The following is a 20,350-nucleotide window of genomic DNA, read 5'->3' as shown; positions in this document are numbered from 1 at the left end:
GCTATCGTATCTGCTTCCACCACCTCCCCTGGCGGCAAGTTCCAGGCACTCACCATCCTCTGTGTAAAAAACATGCCTCGCACATCCCCTCTAAACTTTGCCCCTCGCACCTTAAACCTATGTCCTCTAATAACAGACTCTTCCACCCTGGGAAAAGGCTTCTGACTATCCACTCTGTCCATGCCGCTCATAACTTTGTAAACCTCTATCATGTCGCCCCTTCACCTCCGTCGTTCCAGTGAAAACAATCCGAGTTTTTCCAACCTCTCCTCATAGCTAATGCCCTCCAGACCAGGCAACATCCTGGTAAACCTCCTCTGTACCCTCTCCAAAGCCTCCACGTCCTTCTGGTAGTGTGGCGACCAGAATTGCACGCAATATTCTAAGTGTGGCCTAACTAAGGTTCTGTACAGCTGCAACATGACTTGCCCATTTTTATACTCTATGCCCCGACCGATGAAGGCAAGCATGCCGTATGCCTTCTTGACTACCTTATCCACCTGCGTTGTCACTTTCAGTGACCTTTGCCTTGGGTGGGTCCACGTTGATCCATTACATTCAGAATCACCTCCTTGAAATAACTCCATAGTACAACTACAGTAACCACACAGAATCTGCTTCAAACACTCCTGCACATTTTATCTGTTCTGACTGTCAACACCTCCAGCTCTTTTGTTTAAGTGGAACCCATCAGGTTTGTATAGGCTCCTTCTATTCTGAAAGCTGTAGCACTGGTTCAGGGAATTCAGCCCTGTTTCTCTACTTTCAAGGCTCAGCCATGCTTGATCTGCATCGTAATTGCTTTTATTGCAATGTTACAAGACCTCCAATCCTCTGGAAAACGATGGTCAGACCTTCCACTATTTCTTCCCTGGCTTCATTCAACAGCCTGAGGTACATTTCATCTGGTCCTGGTGATTTATCCACATTCAAGGATGTTCATCCAATTAAGACTTCCTCTCTCCTGTAGTTATCACGTCCAATACTTCACACTCCTCCTCCTTCATAACAATATCTGCATCACCCCCTCATTTGAGAAGACAGTAAACTATTCATTCAGGATATTGGCAACATCTTCCACCCCGATACAAAGGTTACATTTTTGATCTTTTCTGTGCCCTGCTGTTTGCTTAGTTGCCTCTTACTCTAACGTTTTGATGCAACATCTTTGGGTCCATTGTTATTTTGCTTGTCCATGTTCTTTCCTGTTCTCTCTTTGCTCTTCACCGCTGCTCCCAAACGCCTCCAGTGCAGTCAAAACACAAGGTGTCAGAAGTGGGATTTGAACCCACGCCTCCCATAGAAACTGCGACCTAAACGCAGCGCCTTAGACCGCTCGGCCATCCTGACCGCCTATTGGCTATTATTAATGCTAAGGAAATTAACCATTCTTTGTGAAAGTATTTGTGAGATTGAGGAAATGTCTGGAAGAGGAAAGACCAGCGGGAAAGCTCGGGCCAAGGCCAAGTCTCGCTCCTCCCGGGCTGGACTGCAGTTCCCGGTGGGCCGTGTTCACAGGCTCCTGAGAAAGGGTAACTATGCTGAGCGTGTGGGTGCCGGAGCCCCGGTCTATCTGGCTGCTGTGCTCGAGTATCTGACCGCTGAAATCCTCGAGCTGGCCGGCAACGCGGCCCGGGACAACAAGAAGACCCGCATCATTCCCAGACACCTGCAACTGCCCGTCCGCAACGACGAGGAGCTCAACAAGCTGCTGGGAGGAGTGACCATCGCTCAGGGCGGGGTGCTGCCTAATATCCAGGCCTTGCTGCTGCCCAAGAAAACCAGCGCTCAGAGCTCCCAGAAAAAGTAAAGCGGCCAAAATGTCATCAAATAAACCAAAGGCTCTTTTCAGAGCCACCCACAGTCTCTGTGAAAGGACTGATTACTGTCAGGAGGGAATCAGAGATGGAGTTATTGTAACCGTGGATTGACCTGTTTCACATCTGTCCAGGTGTCTTTTCAGTTCCCTCTCTGGATTTCGCTCTGTTTCTCTGCTCACACATCTCCCCCTCCAGTTAAGTGAAGAAGTGAACTACAGGGTGTAGAATCAGCAATTCAATAAATCCCGCTGCCTTCGATTTTATAAATCCCAAGAGCATCCCGGTACATTCACGGGAACTGGTTCGGAGCTGATGAATTAATTTAATAATGGAAGTGTCCGGGTTAATTCTCTGTTTTTCATTTGGACAGTTTGAATTGTGTTTTTTTTTCTCTCTGGTGATCTGAGCGCCGCTTCTCAATGAGAATCTGCACCCAGAACAGAGTAATTGCAGGAAGAAAGAGGCCATTCTCGGGCTGTGTGTTTCTCTCCTGACCTGATCTGTTTAGACCGCACTGTTCCCAGAGGACGGAATCAGTGAGAGTTGTGCACACACAGGAGCTGAGTCCACTGCAGCGCTTTAACATGTACCTTCTCCCCAGCCCTCCCTCTTCTCCGGACACAAAGTTGTTTGTTCCCCCGGCGACGGGATAGAGTCGGGGATCCTCTCCCCGCAGTGTCAGTGGCTGCAGCCCCGGGGAACTGGCGGTTTCAGTCAGAGTGACCGAGCTACCTTATAGGACTCTCCCCCTGAATTTGTGAACTGAGACTGCACCGAACACATCTCCAGTTAGAGTGAGGGCCGGACATCCTTCTGTTTTATTACAGAGAGTGGGGAAAGGGCTGGGTGGAGGGGAGTCACCAGGGATCCTGGATTTGCTCCAAATCATTTCCATGTGGAATCTGCAGGCGGGGCCGGGACAGGGATCATTTGATCAGGGGATCAGCTCTTTCCTGAGAGATGTGGGTGGCTCTGAGAAGAGCCTTTGTGTTCAGATGTTTACAAGTTTCCCGCGCTCTTTCACTTCTTTCCAGACCCTGCTTTCTGAGCCTTCGCTGCTTTCGGCTTGACCTTGCTCTTCCATGTCTGCACTTTCTTCAGCGCCTTTCCGCCCGCCGCACTCTTGCCTTTTTTGACCTTCTTCGCAGGAGACTTTTTCTGAAGCGTTGCTTTCTTCACCGCCTTATTTGGCGTTGCCGCCGCCTTGCTGCTCGTTTTCTTGGCTGTTACTTTCTTTGTTGTCACTTTCTTGGCTGCTGGTTTCTTCACCAATGATTTCTTGTCTGCTGGTTTCTAACGAAGGATTTCTTGGTTGCTGGTTTCTTCACTAAAGATTTCTTGTCTGCTGGTTTCTTCACTGAAGATTTCTTGTCGGCTGGTTTCTTCGCTAAAGATTTCTTGTCTGCTGGTTTCTTCACTAAAGATTTCTTGTCTGCTGGTTTCTTCACCTTCTTTCCCACTTTTCCCTGGGTTTTCCTTCTTGCTGATTTTGAAGGAGCCGGAGGCTCCCTGTCCCTTGCTCTGCACCAGGGAGCCTTTGTTCACATTCCTCTTGATACTTTGCTTGATCTGGGTCCTGAGCTTCTCCACATCGACACCGCTGCTACCCAGAGCCTTCTTTATGGCGGACAGGGACATCCCCTTGCGATCGCTGAAAGCCGGCACAATATTGAGGATCTGTTCGCCCAACGGGAGACCAGCTGGCTTGTTCCGGGGAGCCGCCGCCTTCTTCTTGGGGGTCTTGACTTGGGCGGCGGCGGCGGCTGCAGGAGCCGTTTGGGCGGCTGCACGATCGGTTATGTCCGGGACTCTGCACAAATTCTCTCTGTCAATGTGAACTGGGTCAGAAATGAAGCCGGTGATGGCGGCACAGAGCAACTTCAAGGCAGAGAGAGGACGGGGCGGACACAAGCTGCTGTCAGCTCCCGGCTCCTGCTGTCTCTCTGTGTTTCTCTCTCCTCACAAACTCTCCAATTCCATTGAAATTCAGAGACTCCAGACTTCCAGACTAGATCTTTCCTGTCTCTCACTCCAGTATGTTTGCTGTTGAAAAGCTTTCACTAGGATTGAGGACTCCATTTTCCATTTCACCTGATTTTATTGCTGCACTGACCGCCCTCTCTCACCCCTCGCTGACATGTTCTCTACTTTTCAACTGAAATCTTGAAATAAAAAAAAATGATCCCGAATTCCCACTTTGGGGCTGAGCAGGGAGCAGGGCGGTTCTTTGACTGGAAAATCATTTGATTTTGCACAAGAATGACTCTGAAATCCGGCCATGAGAGCGGACCCACAAACACAGTGGCTTCAGACTAACCCGCCCTCCCCTTTAATACAATCTCTCTTCCACAATATTCACATCTGCATATTCACAGGACAAACTGTTCCCTGAATGTAGAGTTCCCAGGACAGGTTTTCCCCTCCGCTCAGTCTGTGCTGCGGATTCTCGGGGGTGAGTTGTATTTTCTCAGCTCAGTCAGCGTTAAACAGTCTGGGACCGGCGCTCCGAATATTGTCTATTAACCAGAGTCCGCTACAAGAGCCAATCACAGTTGTGACTTTTTTTATTCGTTCATGGGATTTGGGTGTGAGTCCAGAACCAGGGGTCATAATCTAAGGATACGGGGTAAACCTTTCAGGTTGTCCTTTCTCTCTCTGCCCCTCTCTCTCTGCCGACACCCACCCCCGGTCTCCTCTCTCTCTAACTCTCCTCTCTCTCTCTCCCTCTCTCTGACAGTTGCAGAGAGCGAGAACTCTCAGCTTTATGGTTAGTCTTTTTTAAAAAATCGCAGCCGTCAGTTTCACAGCTGACAGGCGCTTTGAGCAGAGACAGCACTTCCGAAACTCGGACAAGCTCGGGTTTTTCTGGAGGGCTTTTAAATGAAATCAGAACTGCCGGAAAGCTCCGAACTTGTCCGAGGTTCTGAAACGTTGTCTCTGCTCTCAGGACCTGTCAGCTGTGAAACTGACGGCTGCGATTTGATTGAAAGTCAGACTGGTCTGGAATAAGAAGCCAATGGGAAATTTCTCATCCCTGAAATTATCAGTCACGGACCGAACTGTTTTAACGAGGACACTGGTGTCCATGTACAGACATGTTGCCAACCCCTGTTCTTCACACAGACTTACCAATCACACACTGATCAACGCCAACAAATAATTTGACTTTTTTATTGAAGACTGACAATACAATATACAATTTAGAGGAGAGTATTACAGGCACATCTTACCGGGGATCATCCCATCTCCTCCTCTGTGTCACATACTGTATGACATCAATTCCTGAAGTGATGATGCACACACGAGTTACCAATTCCTTGAAACAAAGAGTCGGCATAAATGGGCCATTTTCTCATTGGCAGGATGTGACTGGTGGAGTGCCACAAGGATCAGTGCTTGGGGTTCAATTATTTACTATCTATATTAATGACATGGAGGAGGGGGCAGAGTGTCATATATCCAAATTTGCTGATGATACAAAAATAGGTAGGGCATGTTGTCATGAAGACATAAGGAATCTCCAAGGGGATATAGATAGGTTGAGTGAGTGGGCAAAAACTTGGCAGATGGAGTTTAATGTAGGAAAGTGTGAGGTCATACACTTTGGTAGGAAGAATCAAAATGCAGACTATTATATAAATAGACAGAGACTCCAAAAAAGAGGGATCTGGGTGTTCTTGTGATTGAAACACAAAATGTTAGCATGCAGGTGCAGCAAGTAATTAAGAGGGCAAATGGAATTTTGGCCTTTATTGCTAGGGGGCTGGAGTTTAAAAATAGGGAAGTCTTGTTAAAGCTGTGCAGGGTGTTGGTGAGGCCACACCTGGAGTGCTGTGTACAGTTTTGGTCCCTGTATTTAAGAAAGGATATATTGGCATTGGATACAGTCAAAAGAGATTCACTCGGCTGATTCCTGGGAGAAAGGGGTTGACTTATCAAGAATGGCTAACAAGTTAGGCCTTTATACATTAAAGTTTAGAAGAATAAGGGTGATCTTATTGAAATGTATAAGATTCTGAGGGGGCTTGACAGGGTAGATGTTTCCACTAGTGGGGGAATCTCAAACTAGGTAACATAGTTACAGAATAAGGGGACAGTCATTTAAAACTGAGATGCAAAGGAATTTCTTCTCTCAGAGGGTAGTGAATGTCTGGAATTCTCTACCCAGAGAGTTGTGGAGGCTAAATCACTGAAAGCATTTAAAGAGGAGGTAGATAGATTTTTGAAATATTGGGGAGTAGAGGGCTATGAGGAGCTGGCACGAAAGAGGAGTTGAGGTCTGGGGCAAATCATCCCTGATCTTATTAAATGGTGGGGCAGGCTTTGGGGACTGAATGGCCTACTCCTGCTCCGATTTCTTATGTTCTTATAAGGGGGCTACAAAGAGATGTAGATCGGTTAAGTGAGTGGGCAACAACCTGGCAAATGGAGTAAAATGTGGGAAAGTGTGAAATTGTCCACTTTGGCGGGAAGAATAAAAAAGAAGCATATTATCTAAATGGTGAGAGATTGCAGAGCCCTGAGATGCAGAGGGATCTGGGTGTCCTCGTGTATGAATCGCACAAGGTTAGTATGCAGGTACAGCACGTAATTAGGAAAGCTAATAGAATGCTCGTGTTTATCGCGAGGGGAATTGAATACAAAAGTAGGGAGGTTATGCTTCAGCTATACAGGGCATTGGTAAGACCACATCTGGAGTACTGTCTACAGAACTGGTCTCCTTATTTAAGGAAGGATGTGAATGCATTGGAGGCAGTTCAGAGAAGGTTTACTGGACAAATACCTGGAATGGTGGGCTGTCTTACAAGGAAAAATTGGACATGCTTGGCTTGTATCCACCAGATTTTAGAAGAGTAAGAGGCAACTTGATTGAAACACATAAGATCCTGAGGGTCTTGACAGGGTGGATGTACAAAGGATGTTTCCTCTTGTGGGAGAATCTAAAATTAGGGGTCACTGTTTAAAAATATGGGGTTGCCCATTTAAGACAGAGATGAGGAGAATTTTTTTCTCTTAGAGGGTTGTGAGTCTTTGCAGTTCTCTTCCTCAAAACGCAGTGGAAGCAGAGTCTTTGAATATTTTTAAGGCAGATGTAGATAGATTCTTGATAAGCAAGGGGGTGGTCAGGGGTAGCTGGAAATGTGGGTCATCAGTTCAGCTATGAAAGTATTGAATGGCGGAGCAGGCTTGAAGGGCCGAGTGGCCTACTCCTGCTCCTAATTCATATGTTCGTATGCTTGTATGTTTGTATAAAGCCCAAGATGCCATATATTTTACTACTACTCTCTCAATATGCCCTGCTACCTGCAAAGATCGATGCACATGCATCCCCATGTCCCTCTGTCCCTGAACACTCTTTAGAACTGTGCCATTAAGGATATATTGCCTCTCCCTATTCCTTCTGTCAAAATGCATCACCTCACACTTAACAGTATTAAATTCCATCCGTCACCTCTCTGCTCATTCTGCTAGCCTATCTATGTCCTATTGCATGCGGTTCATATCATCCTCACTGTTTGCCTCACCTCCAAGTTTGGTATTGTCAACAAATTTTGAGATTCTGTTCCGTATTCCAAGATCCACATATTTTATACATAGCAAGAAAAGCAGTGATCCCAGCACTGAACCTCGGGGAACACCACTGTCGACCATCCCCTAGTCTGAAAAGAAACCATTTACTACAACTTGCTTGTTTCTGCCCTTAATCCAATTTTTTAACCAATTAGACACTGACCCTCCTATTCCATGAGCCTCAATTTTGTTAACCAGCCTTTTATGTGATACTTTATTAAGTGCTTTCGTAAAATCCATAGAAACAACATCCACTGCATTTCCTTCATCAAACTTCTCTGCTCCTTCATCAAAAAAATTCAATTAGATTAGTGAAGCATGATCTGCCTTTTACAAATCCATGCTGGATATCCTTAATTAACTCAAACCTCTCTAAATGTCCATTGATATTTTCCCTGATTATCATTTCTGAAACCTTACCCAGCATTGATGTTAAATTAACTGGCATGGAGTTGCTTGGACTGTCCTTACACCCTTTCTTGAATAAGGGTGTCATTTGCCACTCTCCAATCCCCTTATCCAGGGAAGATTGGAAGATTATGGCAAGCCCTTCCTGGAGGAGTCTAGACATGCAAGGACTCAACTACCAGCAAGCGTAGAAAGCAAGACCCAGGCTCAGGGCCTTCAGTTTCCCCTGGAGGGGAGTCGGAGAGGCAGCGGATCCTGTGAGGAACCACAGTTCAGGAAAGATGAGAAGGTCATTATGAGGGGACAGAGGAGATTAAGTTCAAGGTTTCCCAGTTTATAAGCAAGTGCAGAGACAAGGAACGGTGCTGGGGCAAATAATAGGAAGCTGTGATCGGTTGGAAGGCAGGAGTGATTAAATGACAGAAGAGATGATGGTGCAAGGCAAAAGTCAGGGAAACAACAAGTAACATTTGGCCGGCACAGATACCAGGAGTGGGGTTTGAACACACACAGACATATATTCATTGGATTTTAAGTCCAACACCTTAACCACTCAGCCCTCCTGGTTCATTAACCCGTTGCTGAAAATGAAATTTAATGTGATCCGGGTGACATCTGGCCTTTTACAATATACAATTATGACTCCTCTCCCATGCTAAATTGGACCCTTCATTACTTATGAACCTCAATTGGATCACCCCTCAGTCTAGGTTTCTCTAAGGTGTAGGGTTCCAACTCTTTTAGTCTAACTTGATAACTAAGATGTCTTACACTGGGAATTAGTTTAATGTCTCTCCTCTGTACCCTGTCAAAAGCCTCAATAGCACCCATCATGTGAGGAGACCAAGACTGGATACAATATTCCAAGTGAGGCCTGACCAAGGTTTCATAAAAGGACAAATTCGGGACATCTCAGATACTGAAGGAGTCCGTGTCCAGAAGCAGCAAGACCTGGACAACATTCAGACTTGGGCTGCTAAGTGGCAAGTAACATTCACACCACATAAGTACCAGGCAATGACCATCTCCAACAAGAGAGAATGTAACCATCTCCCTTTGACGTTCATCGCTGAATCCCCCCCACCATCAACATCCTGGGGGTAACCATAGACACAAGCTTAACTGGACCATTCATATAAATACTGTGGCACCAAAGGTAAAACAGACAGTGAGAATTCTGCAATGAATAATTCAGCTCAAGGCACGAGGTGAAATGCTCATTAGGAGAGCTGGAACAATGGACTGGTCAGGTGTGCAGAAAAGTGACAAATGGAATTCAACTTGGAGAAGTGTGAGGTGATGCCTTTGGTGAGGTCAAACACGGCAAAGGAATACACAATTAATGGGTGAATACTGAGAGGTCTAGAGGAAGTGAGGGACCTTGAAGTGAATGTCCACAGATCCCTGAAAGTAGCAGGACAGGTTGATAAGTTGGTTGAGAAGGCTTATGGAATCCTTTCCTTTATTAGCAGAGGTATAGAATATCAGAGCAGGGAGGTTATGCTGGAACTGTATCAATCATTAGTTAGGCCACAACTTCAGTTCTGTGTGCAGTTCTGGTCACCTCATTACAGAAAGGATGTAATTGCACGAGAGAGGTTACAGAGGAGATTTACGAGGATGTTGCCAGCTCTGGAAAAATGCAACGATGGGGAAAGATTGGATCGGCTGGGGTTGAATAGAGGAGGCTGAGGGGAGATTTGATTGAAATGTATAAAATTGTGAGGGGTCTGGATAGAGTGGATGGGAAGGGTCTATTTACCTTAGCAGGGAGGTCAGTGACTAAGGGGCATAGATTTAAAGTGATTCGTTGAACGATTAGAGGGGAGATGAGGAGCCGTTTTTTCACCCAGAGGGTGCGAGGGATCTGAAACTCACTGCCTATAAGGGTAGTTGAGGCAGAAACCCTCAACTCATTTAAGAGGAGTCTGGATGTGCACCTCAAGTACCTGAACCTGCAGGGCTACGGTCCAAATGCTGGACAATGGGATTCCGCTGGGTTGCCCGATTTTTGGCCTTCCTGTGCTGTAAACTTTCTATGTTCAATGATTCTATGCAGAGACAATGGGCCGAATAGCCTCCTTCTGCACTGTAATATTTTTGTGATTTTTGACTCTCCAAAACTTGTCCACCATCTATAAGGCACAAGCCAGGATGAGTGCAGCTCCAACAATACTCCAGAAACTCGACACTGTTCAGGACAAAGCAGCTGCCTTGATTGTACCCCATTCACCACCTTAAACATTCACTCCCTTCACCACTGACGTACAGTGGCAGTAGTGTGTACCATCTACCAGATGCACTGCTGCAACTCACCAAGGCTCCTTCAAAAACACCTTACAAACCGAAGACCTCCACCACCTTGAAGGACAAGGGCTGCGGATGCATGGAAACACCACCATCTGCAAGTTCCCCTTCAAGTCACACACCATCTGATCTGCAACAATATCGCTGTTCATTCACTGATGTTGGGTCAAAATCCTGGATCTCCCTTCCTCACAGCACTGTGGGTGTACCTACACCACATGGAGTGCAGCAATTCAAGAAGGGAGCTCACCGCCATCTTGTCAAGGACAATTAGGGATGGGTAACAAATTCTGGCCTTGCCAGTGTCGCTCACATCCCATGAAAGAATATGCCCCATCTTATATGCAATTATCCTCTGAATGCAGCCCAACCCCCTATTTGCTCCAGCTATCACTTCACAGCATTGCTGCTGTACCTTTCGAGATCTGTGCACTAGAACATCCAGATCTCTGCTCAAAATTATTTCCTTTCTCCACCTGCTTTAATGTTTTTCCCTGAAGGGTGTATGAATGTTGAGCATTCGCCCTGTCCACATGAACAACACTGCACTTACCCAAATTAAACATCATTTACCAGTCATGAACCCAATCTCCCAACACATTAAGATCACCCTGAAACAGTCGAGCATCGTCTACAGTCTGAACACTCGCACAGATCTTCAAATCATCTGTAAATTTACAGATGGTGCCCCCTACACCTACATCCAGATCATTAATAAAAATAATAAAGAGCAACAGACCCAACACCGATCCCTGTGGGACACCACTGGTAACTGGTCTCCAAACAGATCCAGATCCATCTGTAACTACTTTCTGCCTACGTCGTGCCAGTCAGTTCCCAATCCAGATCAATATATTACCACTGATACCAGGGTCTTTAATCTTATAGAGAAGCCTCTTGTGTGGAACCTTATCAAAATCTTTTGGCTGAGATCCGCTAATTGAGCACAGGCCGGGGATGAGGCCTAAGCCTGTCCTGCTCTGTGTGTGGGTCTCAGGAAGGCACAAGGTGAGATCAGCTCACTGAGCACAGGCCCTTCCTGCTCTATATAGTGCTCAGTACCTCACCAAATGAGAATAACTAACACACCACAGGCCAGGGAGCCTCGGCCCATCCTCCCTTGATTGCGGTTCAGTGCCAACCAGGTCAGATCAGCTAATTCAGCACAGGCTGGAGATGGAAGCTGGATCTTTCCTGCTCTGGGGGCTCCGTACCATACCAGGTGCGATGAAGTAAAATACCACAGGCCGGGGATGGAGCCTGGGATTTTCCTGTTCTGTGTGGGGCTCTGTACAACACCGTGTGAGATGAACTATCATCCCTCAGGCTGAGGAAGGAGCCTGGGCCCATTCTGTTCTGTGTGGCTCCTACAACATTGGGTGGGTTCAGTTAACTCAACACAGGCCATGAATACAACCAGGCCCTTTCCTGCTCCGTGTGGCTCAGTATCACACCAGGTGACATCAGCTAACACAGCACAGGCTGGGGCTGGAGCCTGGGCCTGTCCTGCTCTGTGGGCTCAGTAACACAGCCCGTAAGATGAACTTTTTTCAAAAGACTTCAGTGTATTTAACTCTGTGTCCAACACTGTGTTTATAAAGAGTGTAATTTATTGACTGGTCTCTTGGATCTTGGAGCAAACAGGGTGACAGACAGAGGTCTGTGTGCAGAGGGTTTGGGGGTGAGCTCTGATTCCTAACCCTTTCTGGATTGTGAGGAATAAAGAATGAATGAGAGAGAGAGAATGTGGGAGAAGGGATGATAGAAGAATTTGTCCGTGAACCTGATTAAAAGTGGCTCAAACGCAAAATAATATGAAGATATCAAGAGCAGAACATTAACATAATCTGAGTTCCGCGATCTGGTCGGGTCCCATTCCCCTGAAGTGAGGAATGAACGGGTGGGGAAATTCCACCTGGAGTTATATTTGTCTCCAATGAAGATGAGCTCACAGTGAGGATGGAATAGCTCAGTTGGGAGAACACTAGATTGAAAAACCAGGATACAATCCCTGGTTTCATCAGTTTTAATTTGGTGTCTCCATCAGTTTAAGTAGAGAGAATCAGAGGGGAGATTTTCCACTCTTGACCCCATGGGCTGAATTTTAAACTAACGTTGCGGCTCTCGGCAGAGGCACCGGAAGCGGGTGTCGTCACCACACGAGTGAAATGTGGCCGACCGACTCCGATCACGGAGCAGCCGACAAATTAATGAAGGGGAGGCGTGGGGCCCAAGTAAACAAGGACCAGAGGTAGGGAACGAGGTGCCGATGGCACTGACATCTGACACAACGGCAGGTGCTGGCACCATATTTAAAGGGCTGCCAGCCCTGCATTCACTGCTGCCTGGTTTAAAGGAGTGTCTTCCTGAGAGCCCTCTGCTGTCCCAGGACCAGTTCTGCTGCCTCTGATGCCCCAGGACCCGTTCTGCTGCCTCTGTTGCCTGATGGGTAAGGAGCTGAATGCGAGCCTGCAGTGACCATGGTGCCACGGTTTAGCGATGCCTCCCTGCAGGTTCTCCTCCAAGTGGCAAGAGAAAGGTGCAAGATCCTCTTCCCCAGGGATGGGAGGTGGAGACCTGTCCACCTGACCAAGCAAAGCTGCCTGTAGATAGTAGGTGAGGTCAGCAGCCATGGGTTCACCCCCAGGACATGGATCCAGTGCAGGAAGTGGGTCAATGACCTGATCCAGGTTGCTCAGGCGACAACTCAAAACACTTTGGACCCTTTGGACATTACATGTGGCAGAGTGAGAGGGAATGTTTAGTGGAAAGGGAGTGACCACCCAGTCATGTGTATTGGGGAAGGGCAGCAGGAGAGGCACACGTCAGTCATTACATCACCTCACACAGTCCCTCGACAGGGGCCGCATGCAGGAGGCATATGTGTATCCACATCATGGACTGCTGGACTATCACCATCAGAGATGTTGGGCTTGTCCCCGCTGGGAGACTAACTTTGTTCATCATTGTGTCTGCAGGAGAAAACATCCCACAATTGGAAAGAGCGTGTCAAGACTGGCGGTGGAGTGCCTTATCTCCATGTCCTCATCCCGATGGAGGAGGAGGCCATGGAACAGGCAGGGCAGCAAAGCAGCTGCTCCATAGCTGATGGAGAGACAGGGGCATCTACCCAAGAGAGTGAGTGAACATCTCCTGGGGCACAAGGGAGCATCCGCTGCAAAGGAGCCAGACTGCTCATCTGTTCACCACTGCATCAATGGAGCTGCACAGTAGGGATGGTTGGAATGTCACGATGGACAGACCGTAACCCTTCAATGTCCCTGTTTTCTCATGAAGGCCCGGATGAACGACAAAAGCAAAGCGCTGGAGAGACTGGGAGACAGCCGGACACGTCTGAGGAGGAGGAGGGAGCCTCAGATGGTGCACCATCACATCATTCCCCTGCACCCTCCACCAGAACAGAAACGCTCACGCAAACTGATGAGCACATCACAGGCAGGCCCGGGCAGCTGACGGAGGCTGTGACAGCCGAGGCCACTGACAGTTGGTGGTCTGTGGGAGGCCAGGCCCACACTGAGCCTCAGGCTGATGACATGCCTCTGGTGTCACCAGCAACACGGGAAATACCGCAGCTGCAGCGAGAGGTCAGGTAACATCTGGCAGAGTTGCCAGAGGCTATGTGTACCCAAACAAGGATGGTGGAGGAATCCATCCAGGTCTTGGGTGCTGCACTGTCTCTGATGGGGGTGTGTCTGGCTTCCTCCATTGAGAGATTGGTGACTCTCATGGAGAGCCAGATCCAGCCGATCAATCAGTGGCTGCCAGAGATGTTCGCAGACCTGCACTCCATCACTTTGTCCATGAGCTCCATCCAGCGGTGACAAGTTGAGAGGGGGGACGAGGCACCTGAATTCTCCACCAGGTCCACGTCCCTCTCAGGTCAGCAGGGAGGTACAAGTGTGTCTTATAAGGGGGAGGAGCAGCTGGCTGCTACATCTGGGGTCTCCTCTCAGGGTGCTCCTGGTGTGGACAGTAGCTCCAAAGCCCCTCTGCCAGTGACACCAGTGATGCCAGTGCCTCCATCATCCTCGATGACAGAGGGGGGTCCCTGTACCTGTGCAGGAGGCCCTTAGTGTGCCGGGGCCCTCCAGGCCTCAGGCAGCCAGAGGACGGCCACCAATGTCATCCCAAGCCATGGGGCAGCAAGGTCAGCAGCCTGTCTCCACCTCAGCTGACAGAGCAGGGGGAGCACCACGTAGGAGCACCCAGAAAAGATTTAAGAAGAGCACCTAGATTCACTGAGGGGTTCACGGGTGAATGTACATTCCAGATGGATAGGGTTGTGTTTGGTGTCACACAGAATAAAGAAATGATGTTCTCTCACTCTGTCTCCTTCTAATTGTCGATGCCCTTTGGGACTTCATTTAAACCCTTCCTCCCAAGGGGCTGGAAGTGAGGGACCAAGCCCTGAGTTCACAAAGCTTCGGCCTTGCCACTGTGCGATATGTACCTGGGCGCTGTAGTGCAGAAGGAAGGAGGTGACAACAGGGCTGATCAAAGCTAAGACTTTATTGACTTGGTTCCAGAAGGTGGTAAGGCTCAAAGGAAACGTGAATGTATAAGGGTGTCTCGTGTCTCCCTTGTGTGTATCTCATGGTGGCTTTCCTGCTGTGCCTCAGGTCCTTCATCTGGCACTGCCTGAGCAGCATCCTCCTCCACATCCTCATCATCAGAGGAGACATCACACTCCATGATCTCCTCACGAGTCAACACCTCACCCCTCTGTAATGCCAGATTGTGCTGTGCACAGCAAACCACCGCGATATACGAGACCCTCGCCGGCACAAACTGAAGGACTCCACTGGAACAATCCAGGCGCTTCAATCTCATCTTCAGGAGACCAATGGCCTCCTTGATGGTCACTCGGGTTGACCCGCAGCAGGTTTTGTACCTCTCCTCTGCATCCTTGTGTGGATTCCTCACAGGCGTCAGTACTCATGTCCTCACTGGGTTGTCTCCAAGGATCCATCTCAGAAAGCGCATGGGGCCACGGAAAAGTTCTGGCACCTGCGTCTGCCTTGGTATGCAGGCGTTGTGGCTGCTTCCCGGGATTTGTGCACACACCTGTTGGATCCATTTGTGATGGTCACAGACCAGTTACACACTGAGCAAATGGAAGCCCTCCCTGTTGAAGGCTGCTGGCTGGTCTGCAGGAGCCTTGATGGTCACATAGTTGCAGTCAATGACACCCTACACCTGGGGAAATCCAGCGATGGCCCTGAATCCTATAGCCCTCTTAGCGTGACTGATTGGATCGATGTGCACATAGTCACCGGCCCTCCTGAAGAGGACATTGGTGACCTCCTTGATGCACTGATTCACCACAGACTGTGAGATTCCACACATATCTCCAGTGGATCCCCGCAATGATCTGGTCATCCAGAAGTTCAGTGGCACAGTGACCTTCAGTGACACCGGCATCAGGTGCCCACCAAGTCCCATGGGGCACAGCTGCATCATGGCAGAGAGATCAGTGACAACCTCCGTGGAGAGGTGCAGTCTGTGGAGACACTGTCACTCGGACATCTGTAGGTAGTTGAACCTTGGCTGACATGTTCCTCTGCCTCCTTCTCCAGCCTCCTGTTCGAGGCTGGCCTTCCTGTGGGCACCCAAGCTGCTGTGGTGTCCCTGCTGGTGCCTGCCCTTCCCTCCCTCCCTCCCTCTCTACTCCTCCTCAATGGGAGCCTCGAATCCAGGCTGAATGAGGCCCATGACAGGTTGCCCTTCCCTGATTGCAAGGCCTTCACAGTAAACAACACCCAGCCACATTTACCTCACTCTTTACCCACTCACATTTACCCTCATTGAGGTGGCACTGCCTCAATGGCACCCTGGTGTAGCTCCCCCTGCAGAGCTGGCACATTGGTCCAAACTCCACCCTTGCTGCCAAGTTACGCTACCTCACCCGACAGCTTCCCAGTGAAGCCAACACTCAGCTCCCACCTCCCAGTCACCTCCTTTAACCAGGCGAGGCTCTGAAGCCCCGTGGTTCCCGTGTGCTATTAGTTCAATTGGATCCAGTGAATGAAATTGCTGACAATTGGACTCAGAAATACTTGAAATGCCTTCTTGCCGTGTGGATGTGTGAAGTCTGCCCTCCATGTCAGCCGCCAACAGAAAAATCCATTCCAATGTTTTCCATTCCAATTGGCCATTCTCAATAAAGTGTCAGGAATGAAGGTCAGAGGAACAGACCAGGCTGGAAACACAGAAAGAGCGAGGAGAAGCTGGTGTGAAAAACAGAGATTAAACAACAGGCTTGTTCAGTTGGTTTGCGTCTGGTGTTTAGAATACCCGGAATCTGGGTTCACTTCCCTTCCAACTCAGCGAATTGTATCAACATTATGTTCATAAAACCACAGACTGATACCCAAAGAAGGAGACCATTTGGTCCATTGTGTCAGTGCTGTCTCTTTGGTTGTGCTATCCAATTAGTCCTGCTGCTCAGCTTTTTCCTGTAATCTGTACATTTTTCCTTCCAGTATTTATCCCAATTGCTTTTCAAAGTTACTACTGAATCTGCTTTCAAGTCCTGATCAGACAGTGCATTCCAGATCACAACACATCACTGTATAAAAAATCATTCCTCATTTCGCCTCTGGTTCTTTTCTCAATCACCTGATAAATACATCCTTTGGTTACTGACCCTTTTGCCACTGGAAACAATTTCTCCTTATTTAACTTATTGAAAACCTTCTTGATGATGTCACATACTAGACTGCCAGTAAAACTGAAGCCCATGCAATAAAAGGGACAATGACAGCATGCATGTGAAGTTAGCAGACTGATAGGAACATAGAAGCAGGAGTAGGCCATTCAGCCCATTGAGACCACCCCGCCATTCAATATGATGATGACTGATCATCCACTTCAATGCCTTTTTCCCACACTATCTCCATATCCCTCTGGCACGGGGTCCTGCACTGTGGCTCAGAAGGGAAGGAGGGAGAATGGGAGAGCACTAGTCATCGGGGACTCGATGGTGAGGAGTACGGACAGGCGGTTCTGTGGGCGCAAGCGAGACGCACGGATGGTTTGTTGCCTCCCTGGTGCCAGGGTCCGTGATGTTTGTGATCGCGTCTTCAGGATCCTTAAAGGGGAGGGGGAGCAGCCAGAGGTCGTGGTGCACATTGGCACCAACGACGTAGGAAGGAAGGGTGGCACAGATGTTAGAAGTGAGTTTAGGGAGTTAGGCTGGAAGCTGAAAGCTCGGACGGACAGAGTTGTTATCTCTGGTTTGTTGCCGGCGCCACGTGATAGTGAGGCTAGGAATAGGGAGAGAGCACAGCTGAACACGTGGCTGCAGGAATGGTGTAGGAGGGAGGGCTTCCAGTTCTTGGATAATTGGACTGCCTTCTGGGGAAGATGGGACCTGTTCAAACAGGACGGGCTGCATCTGAACCAGAGGGGCACCAATATCCTGGGAGGGAGGTTTGCTAGTACTGTTCGGGAGGGTTTAAACTAGTTTGGGAGGGGGATGGGAACCGGACTTGTAATCCAGGGACCAGTGGGTCCACTCAGAAAGACAAAGAGTGTAGTGAGGTATTGGGGAAGGTAGCACTGTCACAGAGGACAGATGGGCACGGAGAAGGGTTAAAGTGCGTATACTTCAACGCAAGAAGCATCAGGAATAAGGTGAGTGAATTGAAGGCGTGGATGGGCACTTGGGACTACGATGTTGTGGCCATCACTGAAACGTGGATAGGTGAGGGGGAGGAATGGTTTTTGGAGGTACCTGGTTATAGATGTTTTCATAAGATTAGGAATGGTGGTAAAAGAGGTGGGGGGGTGGCATTGTTAGTTAGAAATAGTGTAACAACTGCTGAAAGAATTTTCGAGGAGGATCTGCCGACTGAGGCACTGTGGGTTGAGGTCAGGAACAGGAAAGGAGCAGTCACCTTGATGGGAGTTTTCTATAGGCCCCCCAATAGCAGCAGGGAGGTGGAAGAGCAGATTGGGAAACAGATTTTGGAAAGGAGCAGAAGTCACAGGGTAGTAATTATGGGGGATTTCAACTTCCCAAATATTGATTGGCAACTCTTTAGATCGAATAGTTTGGATGGGGTAGTGTTTGTGCAGTATGTCCAGGAAGCTTTTCTGACTCAGTATGTAGATTGCCCGACCAGAGGGGAGGCAATATTGGATTTGGTACTAGGTAATGAACCAGGGCAAGTGATAGAGCTGTTGGTGGGCGAGCACTTTGGAGATAGTGATCACAATTCTGTAGCATTCACTGTGGTAATGGAGAGGGATAGGTATGTGCAACAGGGCAAGGTTTACAATTGGGGGAAGGGTAGATATGATGCTGTCAGGCAGGAACTGAGGAGCATAAGTTGGGAGCATATGCTGGCAGGGAAGGGCACGGTCGAAATGTGGAACTTTTTCAAGGAGCAGATAGTAGGGGCCATTGATAAGCATGTCCCTGTCAGACAGGGAAGGGATGGTCATGTGAGGGAACCGTGGTTGACAAGAGAGGTTGAGAGTCTTGTTAGGAAGAAGAAGGATGCGTATATAAAGTTGAGGAAAAAGGGCACAGGCATAGCTCTGGAGGGATACAAGATGGCCAGGAAGGATCTGAGGAAAGGGATTAGGAGAGCTAAGAGAGGGCATGAAAAATGCTTGGCGGGTAGGATAAAAGAAAACCCCAAGGCCTTTTACGCGTATGTCAGAAATATGAGGATGACTAGGGGGACCATAGGTCCGGTCAAGGACAATAGCGGGAGACTGTGTGTTGAGCCGGAAGAGATAAGTGAGGTTTTGAATGAGTACTTCTCTTCGGTATTTACGAATGAGAAGGGGTGTATTACTGAAGAGGACGGTGTGAAACAGACTGGTAAGCTCGAGGAAGTGCTCGTTAGGAGGGAAGATGTGTTGGGGTTTTTGAATAACTTGAAGATAGACAAGTCTCCCGGGCCTGACGGGGTATATCCAAGGATGTTATGGGAAGCAAGGGATGAAATTGCAGAGCCGCTGGCAATGATCTTTTCATCTTCTCTGCTGACGGGGGTGGTACCAGGTGATTGGAGGGTGGCAAATGTTGTGCCCCTGTTCAAGAAAGGGAATAGGAACAACCCTGGGAATTACAGGCCAGTTAGTCTTACTTCGGTGGTAGGCAAGTTGATGGAAAAGGTGCTGAGGGATAGGATTTCTGAGCATCTGGAAAGACACTGCTTGATTCGGGACAGTCAGCACGGTTTTGTGAGGGGTAGGTCTTGCCTCACAAGCCTGATTGAATTCTTTGAGCAGGTGACCAAGCAAGTGGATGAGGGTAAACCAGTGGATGTGGTGTACATGGATTTTAGTAAGGCATTTGATAAGGTCCCCCATGGTAGACTTATGGAGAAAGTCAGGAGGCATGGGATAGTGGGGAATGTGGCCAGTTGGATTAAGAATTGGCTAACTGATAGAAGGCAGAGAGTGGTCTTAGATGGTAAATACTCAGCCTGGAGCCCAGTTACCAGTGGCGTGCCGCAGGGATCAGTTCTGGGTCCTCTCCTGTTTGTGATTTTTATTAACGACTTGGATGAGGAAGTCGAAGGGTGGGTCAGTAAATTTGCAGATGATACAAAGGTTGGTGGAGTTGTGGATACCGAGGAGGGCTATTGTCGTCTGCAAAGGGACTTGGATAGGTTGCAGTGCTGGGCTGAAAAGTGGCAGATGGAGTTTAACCCTGAAAAGTGTGAGGTCGTCCATTTTGGAAGGACAAACATGAATGCAAAATACTGGGTTAACGGTAGGGTTCTTGGGCATGTGGAGGAGCAGAGAGACCTTGGGGTCTATGTGCATAGATCATTGAAAGTTGCAACTCAAGTGGATAGGGCTGTGAAGAAGGCATATGGGGTGTTAGCGTTCATTAGCAGAGGGATTGAATTTAAGAGCCGTGAGGTGATGATGCAGCTGTACAGGACCTTGGTAAGGCCTCATTTGGAGTACTGTGTGCAGTTCTGGTCGCCTCATTTTAGGAAGGATGTGGAAGCCTTGGAGAGGGTGCAGAGGAGATTTACCAGGATGTTGCCTGGAATGGAGAATAAGTCTTACGAGGAAAGGCTGAACATTCTAGGCCTCTTCTCATTAGAAAGGAGAAGGATGAGGGGTGACATGATAGAGGTTTATAAGATGATCAGGGGAATAGATAGGGTAGACAGTCAGAAACTTTTTCCCCGGGTGGAGCAAAGCGTTACAAGGGGTCATAAATTTAAGGTGAAGGGTGGGAGATATAAGGG

At 48.4% G+C, this 20,350-nt stretch overlaps 1 protein-coding gene and 1 non-coding gene across 2 annotated transcripts; one reads left to right on the top strand and one right to left on the bottom strand.

The window, feature by feature from the left end:
- Nucleotides 1–1,267: 1,267 nt before the first annotated feature.
- Nucleotides 1,268–1,350, bottom strand: trnal-uag (transfer RNA leucine (anticodon UAG)). Its single transcript has one exon. It is a non-coding gene; the product is annotated as a tRNA-Leu (tRNA).
- A 70-nt stretch (nucleotides 1,351–1,420) lies between these two features.
- Nucleotides 1,421–1,810, top strand: LOC137362014 (histone H2A-like). Its single transcript, XM_068026597.1, has one exon. The coding sequence runs from the start codon at nucleotides 1,421–1,423 to the stop codon at nucleotides 1,808–1,810; it is 390 nt and encodes a 129-aa protein (XP_067882698.1).
- The last annotated feature ends 18,540 nt before the right edge of the window (nucleotides 1,811–20,350 follow it).

This window comes from Heterodontus francisci, unplaced genomic scaffold (assembly GCF_036365525.1).
Source record: "Heterodontus francisci isolate sHetFra1 unplaced genomic scaffold, sHetFra1.hap1 HAP1_SCAFFOLD_86, whole genome shotgun sequence".
Taxonomy (NCBI): Eukaryota; Metazoa; Chordata; class Chondrichthyes; order Heterodontiformes; family Heterodontidae; genus Heterodontus; species Heterodontus francisci.
This window is presented reverse-complemented; position numbering and strand designations above follow the sequence as displayed.